Source organism: Centroberyx affinis, unplaced genomic scaffold (genome assembly GCF_046629955.1).
Source record: "Centroberyx affinis isolate AG114_WGS23_722 - 3 ecotype Tasmania unplaced genomic scaffold, CSIRO-AGI_Caff_v1 ptg001135l_1, whole genome shotgun sequence".
Taxonomy (NCBI): Eukaryota; Metazoa; Chordata; class Actinopteri; order Beryciformes; family Berycidae; genus Centroberyx; species Centroberyx affinis.
In genome coordinates this window covers 92,544-107,278 of record NW_027279672.1, presented here as the reverse complement: position 1 = coordinate 107,278, position 14,735 = coordinate 92,544, and the positions used below count along the sequence as shown (strand labels likewise).

Below are 14,735 nucleotides of genomic sequence, written 5' to 3'. Positions count from 1 at the left end.
CACACTTATGTTTCCTAAGCTGCAGCTATACTTAGTTGAAAGGACCAGGGTCATGTATTGTTTTCTTTGTCTGTCGGGGATTTTGTTGGAGGTTTTTGCCTTGTTTCGACGGGGGAATGGGACCGGCCCTGAATGGCGTCTTCAGAATCCAAATCCTCTGAGTTTCTAACACTGATTTCTTCATTAGACACTGAAGAGCCCTTCTCTCATTTCAGCGCTGAAGTGGCATTTGTTCTTGATAAATATGAACGGGCCCATTCATTCACACGTAATTATACTGAAGAGGAATTTGTTGCCGAGAGCGCCCAGCTACTTCCCCCGTGTGCTCCTCCTTTCTTTTCAGATCATCCTTTCAGGTCTCTTACTTGTCTGGCTGATGTTTGTCTAAAAGCCAAACACAAAGAATACTTATCCCTGAGAACAACAGTGTTACAAGTCCAAAGAGGTCCCAACATTGCCGAAGCTACCACATGAATTCTCTATGAAGCTTGTAGACATGGACAGACAGTGGCCTCTGGATAGCTCTCTCCATACATATTGATGATTTCTTTGATGATTGATTGCCTGCCTCCCTTTGTGTGCTACCCCGTATCTTCCCCCTTGTCTCACTTTCTGTCTCCGCTGTCATCCTTACTTGCATCTGTCTCTCACCCCCCCCCCCCACGTCTCCGCATTCCTCGCTCTCGCTTTGTATCTCTCTCATGCTCCGCCTCTGATTCCGTTTCTGTCGTACTGTCTTGTGTTTTTCTCCGCTTTCCCCTCTCACTTCTACACGGTTCAGTCGCCTTCTCTCTCCCTCACCCTCTCTGAATCTCAATGCATTCCCATTGAATCATCTCACCCCCTTCCCCGCTTTCTTTTTTCCCACCCTCCCAGACACGTTGCCCTCCGACCCGCTCCAGTCCCAGTATGACTCCTGGTTGTCCCTGGTGGACCATCTGAACATCAAGGCCTTCGTCAACCTGACCCTGGCCGACTCGGTGCGTCATGGGGTCCAGCATCTCCTCTTCATCTCCGGACTGGGTCAGTACCACCGTCATCACCACTAGGGTTCACCCGATATGGGTTTTTGAAGGCCAGTGTATTTGGATGGGCGTAGTAGCCAAGATATTGAGTTAGTATTGGTAGTGGATCTGGACATTACTAGAGAATTTTCTTTTCTATTTCACAATTGTTGAATTTATTTATTTCGATTGATTTTGGAGGCAGACATAGTTTCAGTTTAGCTGCAATTTAGTGTTTTTGATTCAAATGATATTCTCATTCTTAGTTTTAGTCTTGGTTTTAACAATAAACTATATTAAGTGCATGCTCTCCTGTTCAACAGTTCCCCCTCAAAACTTCGAAGAGCTATGACTCTGAGTGCTACTCTTGTTCTTATCTTGCTGTCTTGCTCTCCTCTTGCTCTCCAGAGTGTTGCCACTCATTCTCTCACTTTCTGTCCAACTTTGACCATTGTTCTTTTCTATAGACCTCTTGTCTTATCTCTCTTTGGCTTCCCTCCCAGCTCTCACTCTCGCACTCATCGACTTCGCATCCCTCTGTCTCTTTCTTTCACTTCATCAGATAAAAAGGTCTGAACTTCTGCCGCTCTCCGCTCGAGAAAATCAATGATAATGGTAAAGAAATGAGTTGCATTAGATTATAACAATCCATCTGATCCATTCCTTTCTCTAATTTGTCTTTTTCTCTTCAATTACTTCTTTCCAGGTGGGATGCGTCCCAACACGCTAGTCCTGGGTTTCTATGACGGCTGTCTTCCAGAGGACAAGCTGATCGGCCCGTTGCTCTCTACCAGTCGGTCCACAGACCCCGCCAGCCCCTCCGAGGACCCAGAGGAACAACCCTCCCTCTTCCACTTTGCCTCTCTGCGGGGATCCAGTGACAGAAAGGACTCCGGTGAAATCGGAGATGGGAAAGTGCTGGGGCCCCAGGAGTACGTGGCGGTCATCGCCGACGCCATGAAGATGCTGAAGAACGTGGCGTTGGCCCGCTACTTCAACCACTTCGACCGGGCCCAGGCCCTCTCGCCGCCCGCCGGTAAGGGGGCGGTGTACGTGGACGTCTGGCCCGTCAACCTCCTGCGTCCGGACAGCTCCAGCTACGTCGACACCTGCTCGCTGTTCCTGCTGCAGCTAGCGTGCATCCTCAACATGGTGCGGGCCTGGCGCAAAGCTCGGCTCCGCCTCTTCCTGTGCGTGGAGGCGGGGCGGAGCCTGAGGGGCTCGGAGGAGAAGCTGGGCCAGCTGCTGAAAGAGCTGAGAATCAAAGCCAACGTCTACACCGTGCCGTGGGACGAGCAGGTGGCGCTGCACTGGCAGCGGCAAGGCGAGTCGGGCAGGAAACGGCCGCCGTTCCTGGACGGCGATAAAGAGGAGGAGAGGCGGGCGGCGGAGGAGGAGGAAGAGGAGAACGAAGACGACTACGTGAACAGCTTCCCCAGCAACGCCACGCGCCTGTCGGACGAATACCTGTCGGCCGTCAATAAGCTGATCCTGGAACAGGCCCGCCCCCCGCCCGCCGTGCGTTTCCTGTATTTGCCCCGCCCCCCGGCCGACACCCGCCGCTACACCACCTACCTGCGCCAGCTAGACCTGCTGACTCAGGACCTCGGCCCCACACTGCTCATCCACGGCGTCACTCCTGTCATCACCACTGACCTTTGACCTGTCACCTCCCTGACAACGCAATTACACGTTGAGTGAAGTGAAGCTCTTGAAGCCGAGAAGACGTCAGTTTTGCAATGTCCCCTCCGATGTTGAAGGTTCTTACTGGAAGCAGAACTCAGCAGTGACCTGGTGCTAACCTTTCCACCCCACAGCGACTGATAAGTTCTTCTTCCCTGCCTACGAAAGAGAGAGATAGGTCGTCTGATTCCTGATTCAAACCTGAGCTGATTTTTTTTTTTCTGACTCCTTTTGCTCATTCCTTGAAATGTATTTTTGGCGTGCTGCTATGCTCGAAATCCTTAAAATGACCATTCCATATGCGTGCAGGTCTAACAGTGCCTTATTAGTTAGGGAGCTACAGTTTGGAATCAGTCCATCAAGGATGGAGAGTTGGACCTGGTTAAAGATTGGAACAGTGTTTTACAGGAAATCTGGTTTTCCATTTCAGGAGAGGTGCGGTGTGTAGAACAAAGGAACCAACTGAATATTATTGATGATAGTATGAAGGTTTTAGAAGTTTTATTCCAAAAGTCTGACATCATTTCACTTTGGATCTGAGGAAGACATTCCCTTTTTTCCAAATGCACTTTTGTCCTTCCTCTGCCAAATGTGCAGCTTTCTAAAATCGCTTAAAGATGTTTACTCAGCCAATAACTACCATGATCATCTACTTTATTGTTAATTTTTTTTATGTATTTTAGGTACTCTATAACTTAAATTTTAGAATGACTGAATGACTGTTTTGCTCGACCAATCAGGATGCCACAGTGCCTATATGGATTTGAATGTCTGCCCAGGTCTAACCCTAACCTTCCCCAGACCTTTACCCAATACACATTTTCTCTGATCTACAAATACAGGTTGGGTGGTATGATCAACATTTGACCTTGCATTTTATGGTCCAAAATATTGTTTGTATATATGTTTCTGAACACATTAATAATGCAATCCATATCCTTTCAGATCACTGTCAGTGTTCTATAACTAAGTTCTAAAACTAACTAAATCTTGAATCTTTTCAGCCCATATAATTGGGACAAATCAGATAGATTTATCGTCACCATGGTCATTAAAACGTGCTAACACTCATGTCATAGTATGTGGACCCATCAGAAATAGGTACTTTGAAGCATTTTGGGTCCAGAAAGCTTCCAAATGCGTCCAAAGAAAGGCTGGTCTACTTGAATGTGGAACTGGGCATGACATTCCCTCTTGCATTACCCTCTACTGGTATAATGGCATAGATGTTTACTTGTGGGCCAATTGAATCCATCCCATTTCCATGGAAGGGTGTGTGGTTGGACACTACACTCCTGAACACACCGCGGACACTACATGCCTTCTAAATAGGAGAGCTTGCTCTTGGTCCCGGAACTGACAAAACACATTTACTGAAGAAATTAAAGGATCAATGTTTGAAGCACTGTTGAAATCTGAAAAAAATATATATACATGTAAACTGCATGACTGAAAAAATAAACAGTTTTTGTATTACCTGTCTTTTATTTTCCCCGCCAGACCAAACTTAACATAAACCTCCATCCTGACTTTGTTTTGTTTCAGTTGCAGACCAGTTTGTGTGCTTCAGGAGGAGCTAAGCTTTTGTGTCCTCTGCACTTGTTTGTTTGAGGTAAACTTGGAAAATAGGGGGTGAGATAGCACAGCAGCTCAGACAGAGAGATACTAGAGTGTGCCAGCCAGCCAAATTACCTCGTCCTACAGTCACCCTCACTGCCAACCGGACAGAAATGGATTCCATCTCCTCTCTGAGGTGAACAACAGATTGGAGAAATAAGCCCAAATAACCATCTGTATCTGTGCAGGAATAGGGAGGCTGACATTTATCACTGAGAGAAAGACCCCAGCTTTGAGAGGACTTGATAAGGTGTGTGTGTGTGTGTGTGTGTGTGTGTGTTCTTGCACAGAAATGGGTTTAGGAACTAGATTTAGGGCGGTCATCCATCTATCCATCCATTTTCTAGCCGCTTATCCAGGTCAGGGTTGTGGTGGCAGCAGAGCGAGCCAAGACTTCCTTTTTCCCAGCAACTTCCTCCAGCCATCCACATGTGTTCCCAGGCATGCTGGGAGATGTAGTTCTTCCAGCGAGTCCTGGGTCTACGAGGTCTCCTCCCAGTCGGTCGTGCCCAGTATACTGCCCATAATGCCCAAACCACCTCAGCTGGCTCCTGTCAATGTGGAGGAGCAGCAGCTCGATACCGAGGTCCGCTCAAATCACTGAACTCCTCACTCTGTCACGCAGAGTTTGGTGGAGGAACCTCATCTCTGCCGCTTGTATCCGTGATCTCATTCTTTCAGTCGCTACCCAAAGCTTGTGACCATAGGTGAGGGTCAGGACGAAGTAAATGGAGAGCTTTGCTTTGTGGCTCAGCTCTGTCTTCACCACCATGGTCCGATACAACACCTTCTTGGGGCAGCTGCTCCCCCCTCACCTGGATGGGGCAAGCCACCTTTTTCCATGAGAGAACCATGGCCTCAGATTTGGAGGTGCTGATCCTCATCCTGACCACCTCACACAAACCAGAAGGATGACATCATCTGCAAACAGCAGAGAAGCCACCCTAATGTCACCCAACTGGACATAGGATGGTCATAGGTGTTAATTTGCGCGTGTGTGTTCTTGCATAGAAGTGGGTTTAGGAGGTTCATTCGTGTGTGTGTGTTTAAATGTAATAATGTGTGATGTGTGATCAGAGAAACTAAATTTCCCATTCTGAGTTTCTTCCTTGTTGAAATGAAAAAGCTGTGGGCTACAAAAAACAAGAGATGGATGACAGGGGTGGAGGAGGGGAACTGCTGGCCCAGAGGGGGTGTGTGTGTGACAAAATAAAACAGACAGAGACCGTCAGGCGTCAGAGTGTGTGTGTGTGTTTGCACAGTGCCTTCGAGTGTAAAACTCTCGCTCTGTCATGTCTGTAGCCCAGATCAGAGGAAAAACTTGTCACTTTCACCATGTGTCATAGCCCTAACCACCAGGCACGCCACCGGGATACACACACACACACACACACAGTTCATCACTTAAAATTGCCAGCACACGCTTTTCCTATCACTCTCCCTCCCTCCATCTTCAAATCCACTTAATTTTACATGACATGCAGATTGCCAGAGTCATCAGATGGATCGGAGAGAGAGATGAAGGGATGGAAGGGAGTGGAATTTGGTCACACTGACACCAGACTAGATTAGCAGTCAAGGTGTGTTTGTGTGTATGTGAGAGAGAAAGAGAGAGAGAGAGAGAGAGAAAACAAGAGGCCAAACGTAACATTTCACGTGAATCATGGTTGCATTCAAATATCTACAATGAATATGTGTGCGTGTGTGTGTGTGTGTGTGTGTGTTTCTTCCCTTTCCATAAGTGACCAGATTGATGTACAAAGGCAACTAAACAGTCAAAACTGCAGATTAATACAGATCGCCATGGCAGCCATATTTCTTTCATTATTAAAATGGCAGTGCTGTAAATTCATATCTACACTGTATTAAATCAGTATGACACTATGATTGCACCGCTTCACATTCAGTAAAGGCACAGAACTCCAGAGTGCTCAAATTATTTTTCCACATCAAACAGCAATTGCGTCCTTGCGTCATATTACTTCTACATGTGTGTGTCTTCCACAGCATGTGTGACCTGCATGTTGTACAGTATGCACCATAAATTATAAAAAAAAAAAGGTTCAATCAATATGACATTGGTATTTTCTGGACTGAAGCAGCTGATAGTCGCTATCTTTAAATATTCAGTATTCAGTGTTCTTGAAAGAGTGGGAAAGCCTCTGAAACACTTGGGACACTAAAACACAATGAAACCCTGGATAATAGTAGTAAAACATTCATGCATACTTGTGTGAAATCCAATCAAAACGTCTCACTAGAATCAATTCAGGTGAAGGTCTTCCCATGGACAACCAGTGTAGTATTGATCAGTCATACAATAAATATGTAATCAAACTGCATCATATCCATCATATCAGAGGTGGACGACACTGACTGGCTGATATCATATTTTTGAATTAAAGTTCAATATCAGCCCCATATATCAGTTCGACCCTACTTGTAAATGTAGCCCATTCATTCCTATGCAGCCTCCACTTTAATGACACTTCTGTCCTGCTGTGCTATGTGTCCCATGTTAGAATGAATGAATTGAAGTAGGGCGGGGCATAAAAATAATAAAAAAAAAATACATGTAGAAAAGAATAACAAATGGTCATACGAGCCTCTTTGCACGCCCAGATGTCCTGTCATGATATCATATCGTTGATTATTGCACGTCTTTGCTTGCGTTTGATCCACAGAGAGAACAAGTGCTTGTTTTGATCAGAGTGGGCTGGGGTGCGTTTGATTTCCAGTTGAGCTGCGAGAGACTGGAGAGCGAGAGATACATTTGTTCAGTTCTGTGGCCATCCGTGCATGTTATTCCCTTTAGCTCTCTCTCTCTCTCTCTCTCTCTCTCTGCCGCTCCCACACACACACACACTCACACCCACACACACACACGTTGCACGCACATTGATTGGCCTGCTCGCTCGTTTTCAAATCGCAGCAGATAAGTTTAAAGGCTGTTATTATGAGAGAGAGAGAGAGAGAGAGAGAGAGAGAGAGAGATCTTCCTCCTTATCGCCATCCCACACACCTAAACCACAAAATGACAATCAGAACTCCATGAAATACATCTATAAAACCACCGTGTACACACACACACACACACACACACACGAGTTGGCACGGTTTCACAGTGTGTGTTTTAGCAGTGTGTGCCGAGTCGTGCTGCGTCTTTCCGCGGCGCCTCTGAATATGGATGGTGGATGTGCTTTGCCGAGCCACAGGTGCGGGCGCCGCTCCTTATTCCTTATTCCGTTTTATGTATGAAATTTCACCGCAGTACGATATTCATCCGTTTCCACGCACAGGCTGGAGAGGCTAAGGCGCATAAAGATGGCTGAATGTCATTACTTCCTTCCCCCGTCCCTTGGTCCCGCAGTGCGACTCGGTAACGCTCGGTCTTGTTTGTGTTTTTATTTGGGGGGGGGGGGACGAGAAGAAGAAAAGAAGACGCAAAAGCCGTGGGACGGGACGAGACGAGCAAATCACGTCAGATGGAACCAAGTCCATTGAGCTGCTTGAGGTTTTGTGCTGAAAACCCCACGGTTGTGTGGAAAAGTGTGTGTGTGTCCCTCTGTTGTTGTTGGTGCAATGACCTAGAAAGACCTACTACTGTTTGTCTATGGCCTTGGTTCAAGTGGAGCAGTAGTAGAGGTAGTGTTTTCTGAGGTTGCACTCCAATATAGCTCCTGTGTGTGTGTGTGTGAGAGAGAGAGAGAGAGAGTGTGTGTCCTTGTTGATTGAATTCAGGCCCATTCTGAAAGGCCTGTGTGTTCCTGAGTAGTGGGAATGGATTGGTGCAATTGCCTTGGCAGATTCTATATTAATTCCATGTAATTGAAGCAGGCTGTGTAAACATACTCTTTCGGTGTGTGTGTGTGTGTGTGTGTGTGTGTTGCCCTCCTCTCTCTCCCTCCTCCTCTCTATCATTCTCATTTTAACATCTGTTTTCCCCATTTCACTTCTCTCTCGTCCTCCCTCCATTTATCTACCACTGCTGCCCGCTCCCTTTCCCTCATTTAAAACCTCTCCAGGATGGGGCAATTAATCTCCAGATTCCCTTCTTCTTTCCTTTTACCTTTTTCAACGGTTTCTCTTCTCGGTTTCCTTTTCTTAAAGCTGCTGCAGGTAGCATTTTCACATCAATAAATCAATAAACCACGTTCATTTTGAGGCATGAGGTATGCCATTTGTAATGTTTATGTTTTTTCTTTTCATTTATCCCATACTGCATGCTGTATTTCATATTTTTTGTATATTTTCATTCATTCATTTCTTCATCTCAGTCTGCTCTACTGCTGTCATTTTGCACACAATGCATGCATGCTGAAATTCATATTTCAGGCTTTTCATTCTGATAATTCTACTTGCTGCTTCTCCACTGGCATCACTACAGTTTCATCTTATCCTCTGATCCACTGAACCTCACAGTGCCACAAGAAGTCATGTTTACTATCTCCGGCCCCGGTGGCAACTGAACCCCGCGAGTGTTAAAGTGACGCTGAGCCGGGAGCAGCTGCTCGCCTGCCAAACAAGTGGCACTGTGTCCAATCTGCTGATCCGTGTGCTTATCACTGCCAAACAATATCAGAACAAAAAAAAAAAAAAAAAAAACTTCCACATTACTGCTCATTATGTCCTCATTATTGTTCGACAAATCAGAGCGGTGACCCAAAAGGAAGGAGAGAAAAAAACACAAAGTTGCAGGAGAGCACCTATTCTCTGTTCTACTGCCGGAGTCATTATCTTTCCAACCTTTTATTTCACCCGCTCTCACCTCCCCCCCCCCGCTCCACTCCAGTCCATCCAGACATGTAATTACGTCTATTCAGCGATGAAGATGAAATTGCATCCCCTCCCTCCCCTCCCTCCCCTCCTTCGCCCCCTTTCCCATTCGAGTCTGGTCATCCTTTTGTCGTTCTGGGAACAAACAAATCACGTCTCCTCAGACCGTCAAGAAGAGAGCGATCACAGGGATGGAGTCGGACAGAGAGCGGGGCGGGGAAATTAGCAAGGCGAATGTGTACAAGTCTGTGTGTGTGTGTTTGTGTGTCCCTGTGTGTGTGTGTTTACAGCTGTAATTAGTGCATTATGCTGTGAGTAAAATGCTCAGGCCAGCCATGCAGAAAAAATGGACAGGTAATGGAGTGTTACCTACGCACAAGCACACCCGCCAGGTTCATTTAACACCTTTAAAACACACACACACACACACACACACACACACTCACACACACAGAAAGTTGTGCAGGCTAGTTGGTGTGAAATGCTTTGACTTGGTTTAGTGAAATTATCATGGCTCTGCGTGATCAATCATAGTTTGGAGGTTGAAAGGCAAGTTAAAGTCATGTAAATTAGTGTCCCTGCTATTAGAAGAGTTTTGTTTAAAAAATGACAAGGCTTCCATATGGATGCTGTGGTGCAGTAATACAGTAAATAGAGCAAGGCACTAACACTGCCAGGGTTTTGGGGGTTTGATTCCTGCTGAGTCTCAAAACAGTAACAAGGTGCTTTACATAGGAGAAAAAACAAAGAAAAACAGAAAATCGGCAGTAAAAGCAATGAAAGCAAGAGACAAAACAATAACAGCATAAAGGCAAGTCTATAAAATAAGTTTTAATAAGTGATTTAAAAGATGCTACACTTTAGCCGCCTGAGCTCCTCAGGCAGGTCGATCCAAAGTCTAGGAGTCCTGATGGTAAAGAACCTAAAGAACACATTGTTTTTAATGTAGACTTTGGAACAGCCAATAGGAACCTCTTGTTTTTAATGTAGACTTTGGAACAGCCAATAGGAACCTCTTGTTTTTAATGTAGACTTTGGAACAGCCAATAGGAACCTCTTGTTTTTCATCAAGACTTTAGAACAGCCAATAGGAACCTGTGATCTGGCTCATATGGGGTTAGTGATCAGTAACAGCTTAAAAATCAAAGTGCTAAAATTGGGGTGATGTCATCTTGTCTTTTGCTGCAATTCCTGCAGAACAAACCAAAGTCTCTTGATCATCTGATGCACTTTGCTCTGTTGTGTGGGAGAAACACAGCAGCCTTATTCAACACGTCAATTGAGAGTGGGCGGTTCGGATTCAATGAAAGCAAAGCTGTGTTCGATTTCAAGCGATCATTGACTCCATGCTGATCTCTGGCAGCGCTCAAGTGATTTCATTCTCTCATTCAGTCCCAAACTTAGAAGCCACCAGAGTTACTTCCTCTTTCCTAAAAAAAAATGTACAAACTGAAAGAATCACTCACCAATTGCATATTAAACCTCTATACAAAATGGCACAGCGGTCGGTTGATTGATTGGCTGATTGGTTGCTTGTTGCTGAAAATACACTGAATATGGACCAGAGGGATTGTGTGTGTGTGTGTGTGTGGGGTAGAGGTAACCGCGAGGGGGGGGCGATGCCCCCTGACATTTTCACTGCTTCGCGCGTTGTTCTTTAGCCCCCCCGCTGAAAATGGTACTGTCGTATGAAAGTCAGCGGAGCGCAGCACAGTTTATACATGGGGAGAGGAAGGAAAAGAAATGGACTGAACCAGAGAGGAGAGAGAGAAGGGGGGGGGGGGGACCCAGAGTGAACGGGACACAGTGATATGGGCAGAAGAGTCTTGGAAATGAGATAGGACATCTTCATTTAGTCTGGACATCAGACACTCTGCTGTACGCGCCGCCTCAGGTGAGGTTTTGGAATTTCGGTATTGAATTGGAATTTCTCTTTAAATCAGGCAATAAATACAGCCATGTTACCCAGTGAGTTACTAGTGCTCTTTGATATATTTCTATAAGAGATGTGACATGTAAAGAAGCCTATCACTGTTGATAATTCAAACTAACTGTCTGTCTGTCTGTAAAGTGTCAATGACAGTGGATCATGATAATGTGTGTCTTCTTATACTTCTATCCTGATGTGAGGCCCAAATGTCTTCACAAGTATAGTAATACAAACGTGTGTGTGTGTGTGTGTGTGTGTGTGTGTGTGTGTCCTGAGTGTGCAGTTGGAGTGTGTAATAAATCTCGAGGGCCAGTCCAGAGAGAGAAAGTGCAGCGGTTGTAACTCATTCCTCCTGTCACCTGCCCCGCCACACACACACATGCACACACACACACACACACGCTCCTTCACTATGTACATATTGACACACACACACACACACACACACATGATTTCAGCCTCACTTCAACTGTAACTCAATGACTGTAATTCACTCCTACCATTTCTGTCTCTTTCTCTCTTCACTTTCAGTATGTGCGTGAGTGTGTGTGTGTGTGTGCGGTGGCGGTGATGTTCAAAAGTGTGCATAAACGAGTGTATCACATTGTGTGTGTGTGTGTGTGTGTGTGTGTGGTCTTGTACGTCTGTGTTTAGTTCCATAGTGAGAGCTGGGAACATTCAGACTGAAGTTATTTGGCTCCTACAGAGAAAAAAAAAGAGAGAAAGAGAGAGAGACAGAGAGAGCGAGAGAATAGGAAAATAAAACAACAGATAGGAAGAAAAACAAAGGCTCCCCTCTGATTGAATCTGTTGAGGCGTGGCATTGAGATAGATCACAAACAGAGGTGTGTGTGTGTGTGTGTGTGTGTGTGTGTGTGTGTGTGTGTGTGCACCCCAGCCTTGTCTGACCATTATACAAAATGGAAAAAGATGGAATTTCACCTCTGTTTCCTCAAGACAGGTGTTGGTATGTGTGTGTGAGTGCGTGTGTATTTGTTCATGAGTGTGCAGTACGCGTGTGCATGCGTGTCTGTGTGTACACGGTAAACACATTAGTGTGTGTATCAGCATTCATGCAACCCGGAGTGTGTGATTAGATATTTACTCCGTGCTGCAGTGTGTGATGAAGTGGAGTTTGAAGTGACGGCTGTACGCTACAGTGCGCTCTGGACTCTGCAATCACAACAACACACACAGGTAGGGAGAAAAAAAACTACAACCAAGTACAGTTCCATTCCATCTGCCTTAGAGGAATACATCAAGTTTAAGGGAGATTGTCCCGTTGGTCAATTTACCAGTTAAGTGATAAAAACACACACCAAAACCATCCTTGTGTCCCTTTGGTGCTCCATGCTAACACTTTAGCGTACACTATGGCTGTGGCCGGAATGGATCACTATTTCGCTCATTTGTATTTCCCTATATAGTGCTGCTCTACTAGTGCACTAATTAGCGGTAAATCACACATGATTAATGAGTGAATTCGGACACTTAATTCATCCTCATTCATCATCAACCTGCGTCTGCGTTCACCAGTCAAATGTTTAAACAAATGTTTCAACTAACATTTTACAAGTTACCAATATTCCTTCAAAGCCAACCATATATGTGTCACTAGCTGACATTAAACAGAAAAAAATATTCACAAACGTTCCCATATGTTACCATATGTCGGTGAATAAATATTCTATGCATCAGAGTTGTGTGCGGCTACTTTTTTCTGTTTATTTTCACACAGCCGGCACTTCGCCAATCCAGGTGTGTGGTTTCCTTCACGTTTTGGACTTCTCACTAGCTGACATTAACAAAAAACACGTTACAATAAGCTATGTACCGTATAAATTGCAGCTAGAGATAAATACCTTTCTGAACAACAGACCTTAATGTTAATGTTAGCGTTAACGAGCTCAAATTAGCTTAACAAAACGTGCACTTATAATTAGTTATGAATTGGCAGTTAAAAGAAAACATCTTTAGAATAGCTTGACATCTTTTTGGTACCAAAAAAAGTTGATTTTACTTGCATTAGTAAACAAGGTTTGGTGAAGAAGAGGATGCCATCATTATGAAACCATGGAAGGGTTACAACTTTGTTGCTTGGTAATGGCCAGGTGCAATGCATTTTGGTATACTTTCACCATTTTAGTGACCAGGCTTGTACACTAGATATTACAGTGCATTGTGGGAAATATGTAGTGCCCTCAAAATCATTCCACAATATAATTTTGCGATTCGGACACTAACAAAAAATGTCTGATGTACGTTAGTGCCCTAAAACGCGGATAGTGATCCATTCCGGCCACAGCCTACGTTGAGTGATAGCAGGCTCCATGCTAACACTTTAGCGTACACTATATAATAATAATTATAATAAACTTTATTTGTATAGCACCTTTCTAAAAACAGAGTCTACCAAGTGCTTTACAGAAAACAAGAGAGACAACTCAAAAAAGAAAGACAGACAGTATCACAAAAGACAGACAGTAGGCTAATAGAAAGCACAGGGCAAACCAATTACATAAAAAGGTCAGTCTGTAGAAGTGTTTCTTGAGAAGTGATTTGAAAGAAGATCTCAAGCTGCGCCCTGGCTCACATGGGGTTAACAGATCTGAAATGTAGGTAGGTGCCAGGCCTAGACAAGCTTTACAAGTGAAGAAGGAGAATCTTGAAATCAATTCTAAAAATGACAGGTAAAGCCAGTGGAGGGAAGCAAGGAATGGAGTGATGTGTTCTCTACGTTTGGCACCTGTTAAAACTCTGGCAGCTGCATTCTGTATGAGCTGGAGGCGTGAGAGGGACTTTTGACTGACGGAGGAGTAGAGGGAGTTGTAGTAGTCAAGACGGGAGAAGATGAAGGCATGAATGAACTTCTCTAGGTCGGTAGAAGATAAGAATAGTTTGATTTTGGATATGCTTCTCAGTTGAAAGAAACAGGACTCCGAGCTTCCAGTACAGCGGCGGACAAGATGGCAGCTTCATTTTCGAGTTCCCCGTTTTATAAAATAACCCCCGAAAACATTGTATTGATAACACCAGGGCACATGTTCTTTAAAAATGGAAAAGGGAGTTATTACAAGAAGTAGGACAACCACGCATATGACCGAAGAAGACGCCGAACTGACTCAATGCAGCCGAAGCAGTTCTCCAGGCCTGGAACAGCATGGCGTGAATGAATCTGAAGTTACTCTGCTAAGCATTCTCAAAGAGTTCAGAGAATTCAGAAAAGACAACAGACAACAGCTCTCCGACATTAAACACAAACTGAACAGAACAAACAACAGACTCGACGAGGCGGAGGGGAGAACTGATGAAGCCGAAACGTTGCTTCAAGCAACAGCAATGCTAATCAAGTGAATCCCTGAGGATAAAGAGGGCAGCGACGTGGTTGGCTTTCTCGACAACTTGTTTAAGGACGCGCTCGGCTTCCCTCGTGATATGGAGCTCAGAATTGAACGAGCACACCGGGCGCTGGCCCCGAAGCCCAGCGATCCGCAGGTAAAGCCCCGGTCTATCGTAGTTAAGTCCGGGAGCTACAGAACAAAAGAGGAGGTGCTCCGTAGGGCCTGGCAGAAAAAAGAAGTCTTCTGTAACAATACCCGCTTCTACGTTGATCATGATTTCCCCCCTGAAGTGCTGAAGAAATGCGGTGAATATGCTGAAGCCAAGAAATTAATGAAAGAAAAGAAAATCAAGTTCCAGACACCCTACCCTGCGAGAATGCGTGT

At 45.0% G+C, this 14,735-nt stretch overlaps 1 protein-coding gene across 8 annotated transcripts in view; it reads left to right on the top strand.

Annotated features, from left to right (window-relative positions):
• Window positions 1-4,147, top strand: part of LOC139648006 (solute carrier family 12 member 9) — a 46,698-nt gene extending 42,551 nt beyond the window's left edge. For 3 of the 8 annotated variants that reach the window (XM_071524029.1, XM_071524028.1, XM_071524030.1), the window contains exons 12-13: window positions 877-1,023; window positions 1,711-4,147. In XM_071524029.1, coding sequence (XP_071380130.1) covers window positions 877-1,023; window positions 1,711-2,666 — 1,103 coding nt within the window. In that variant the 3' untranslated portion in view covers window positions 2,667-4,147. The remainder of the gene's footprint in view (window positions 1-876; window positions 1,024-1,710) is intronic. The other 5 variants (XM_071524032.1, XM_071524031.1, XM_071524033.1 and 2 more) reach the window with 4 other exon arrangements.
• Window positions 4,148-14,735: the final 10,588 nt, after the last annotated feature.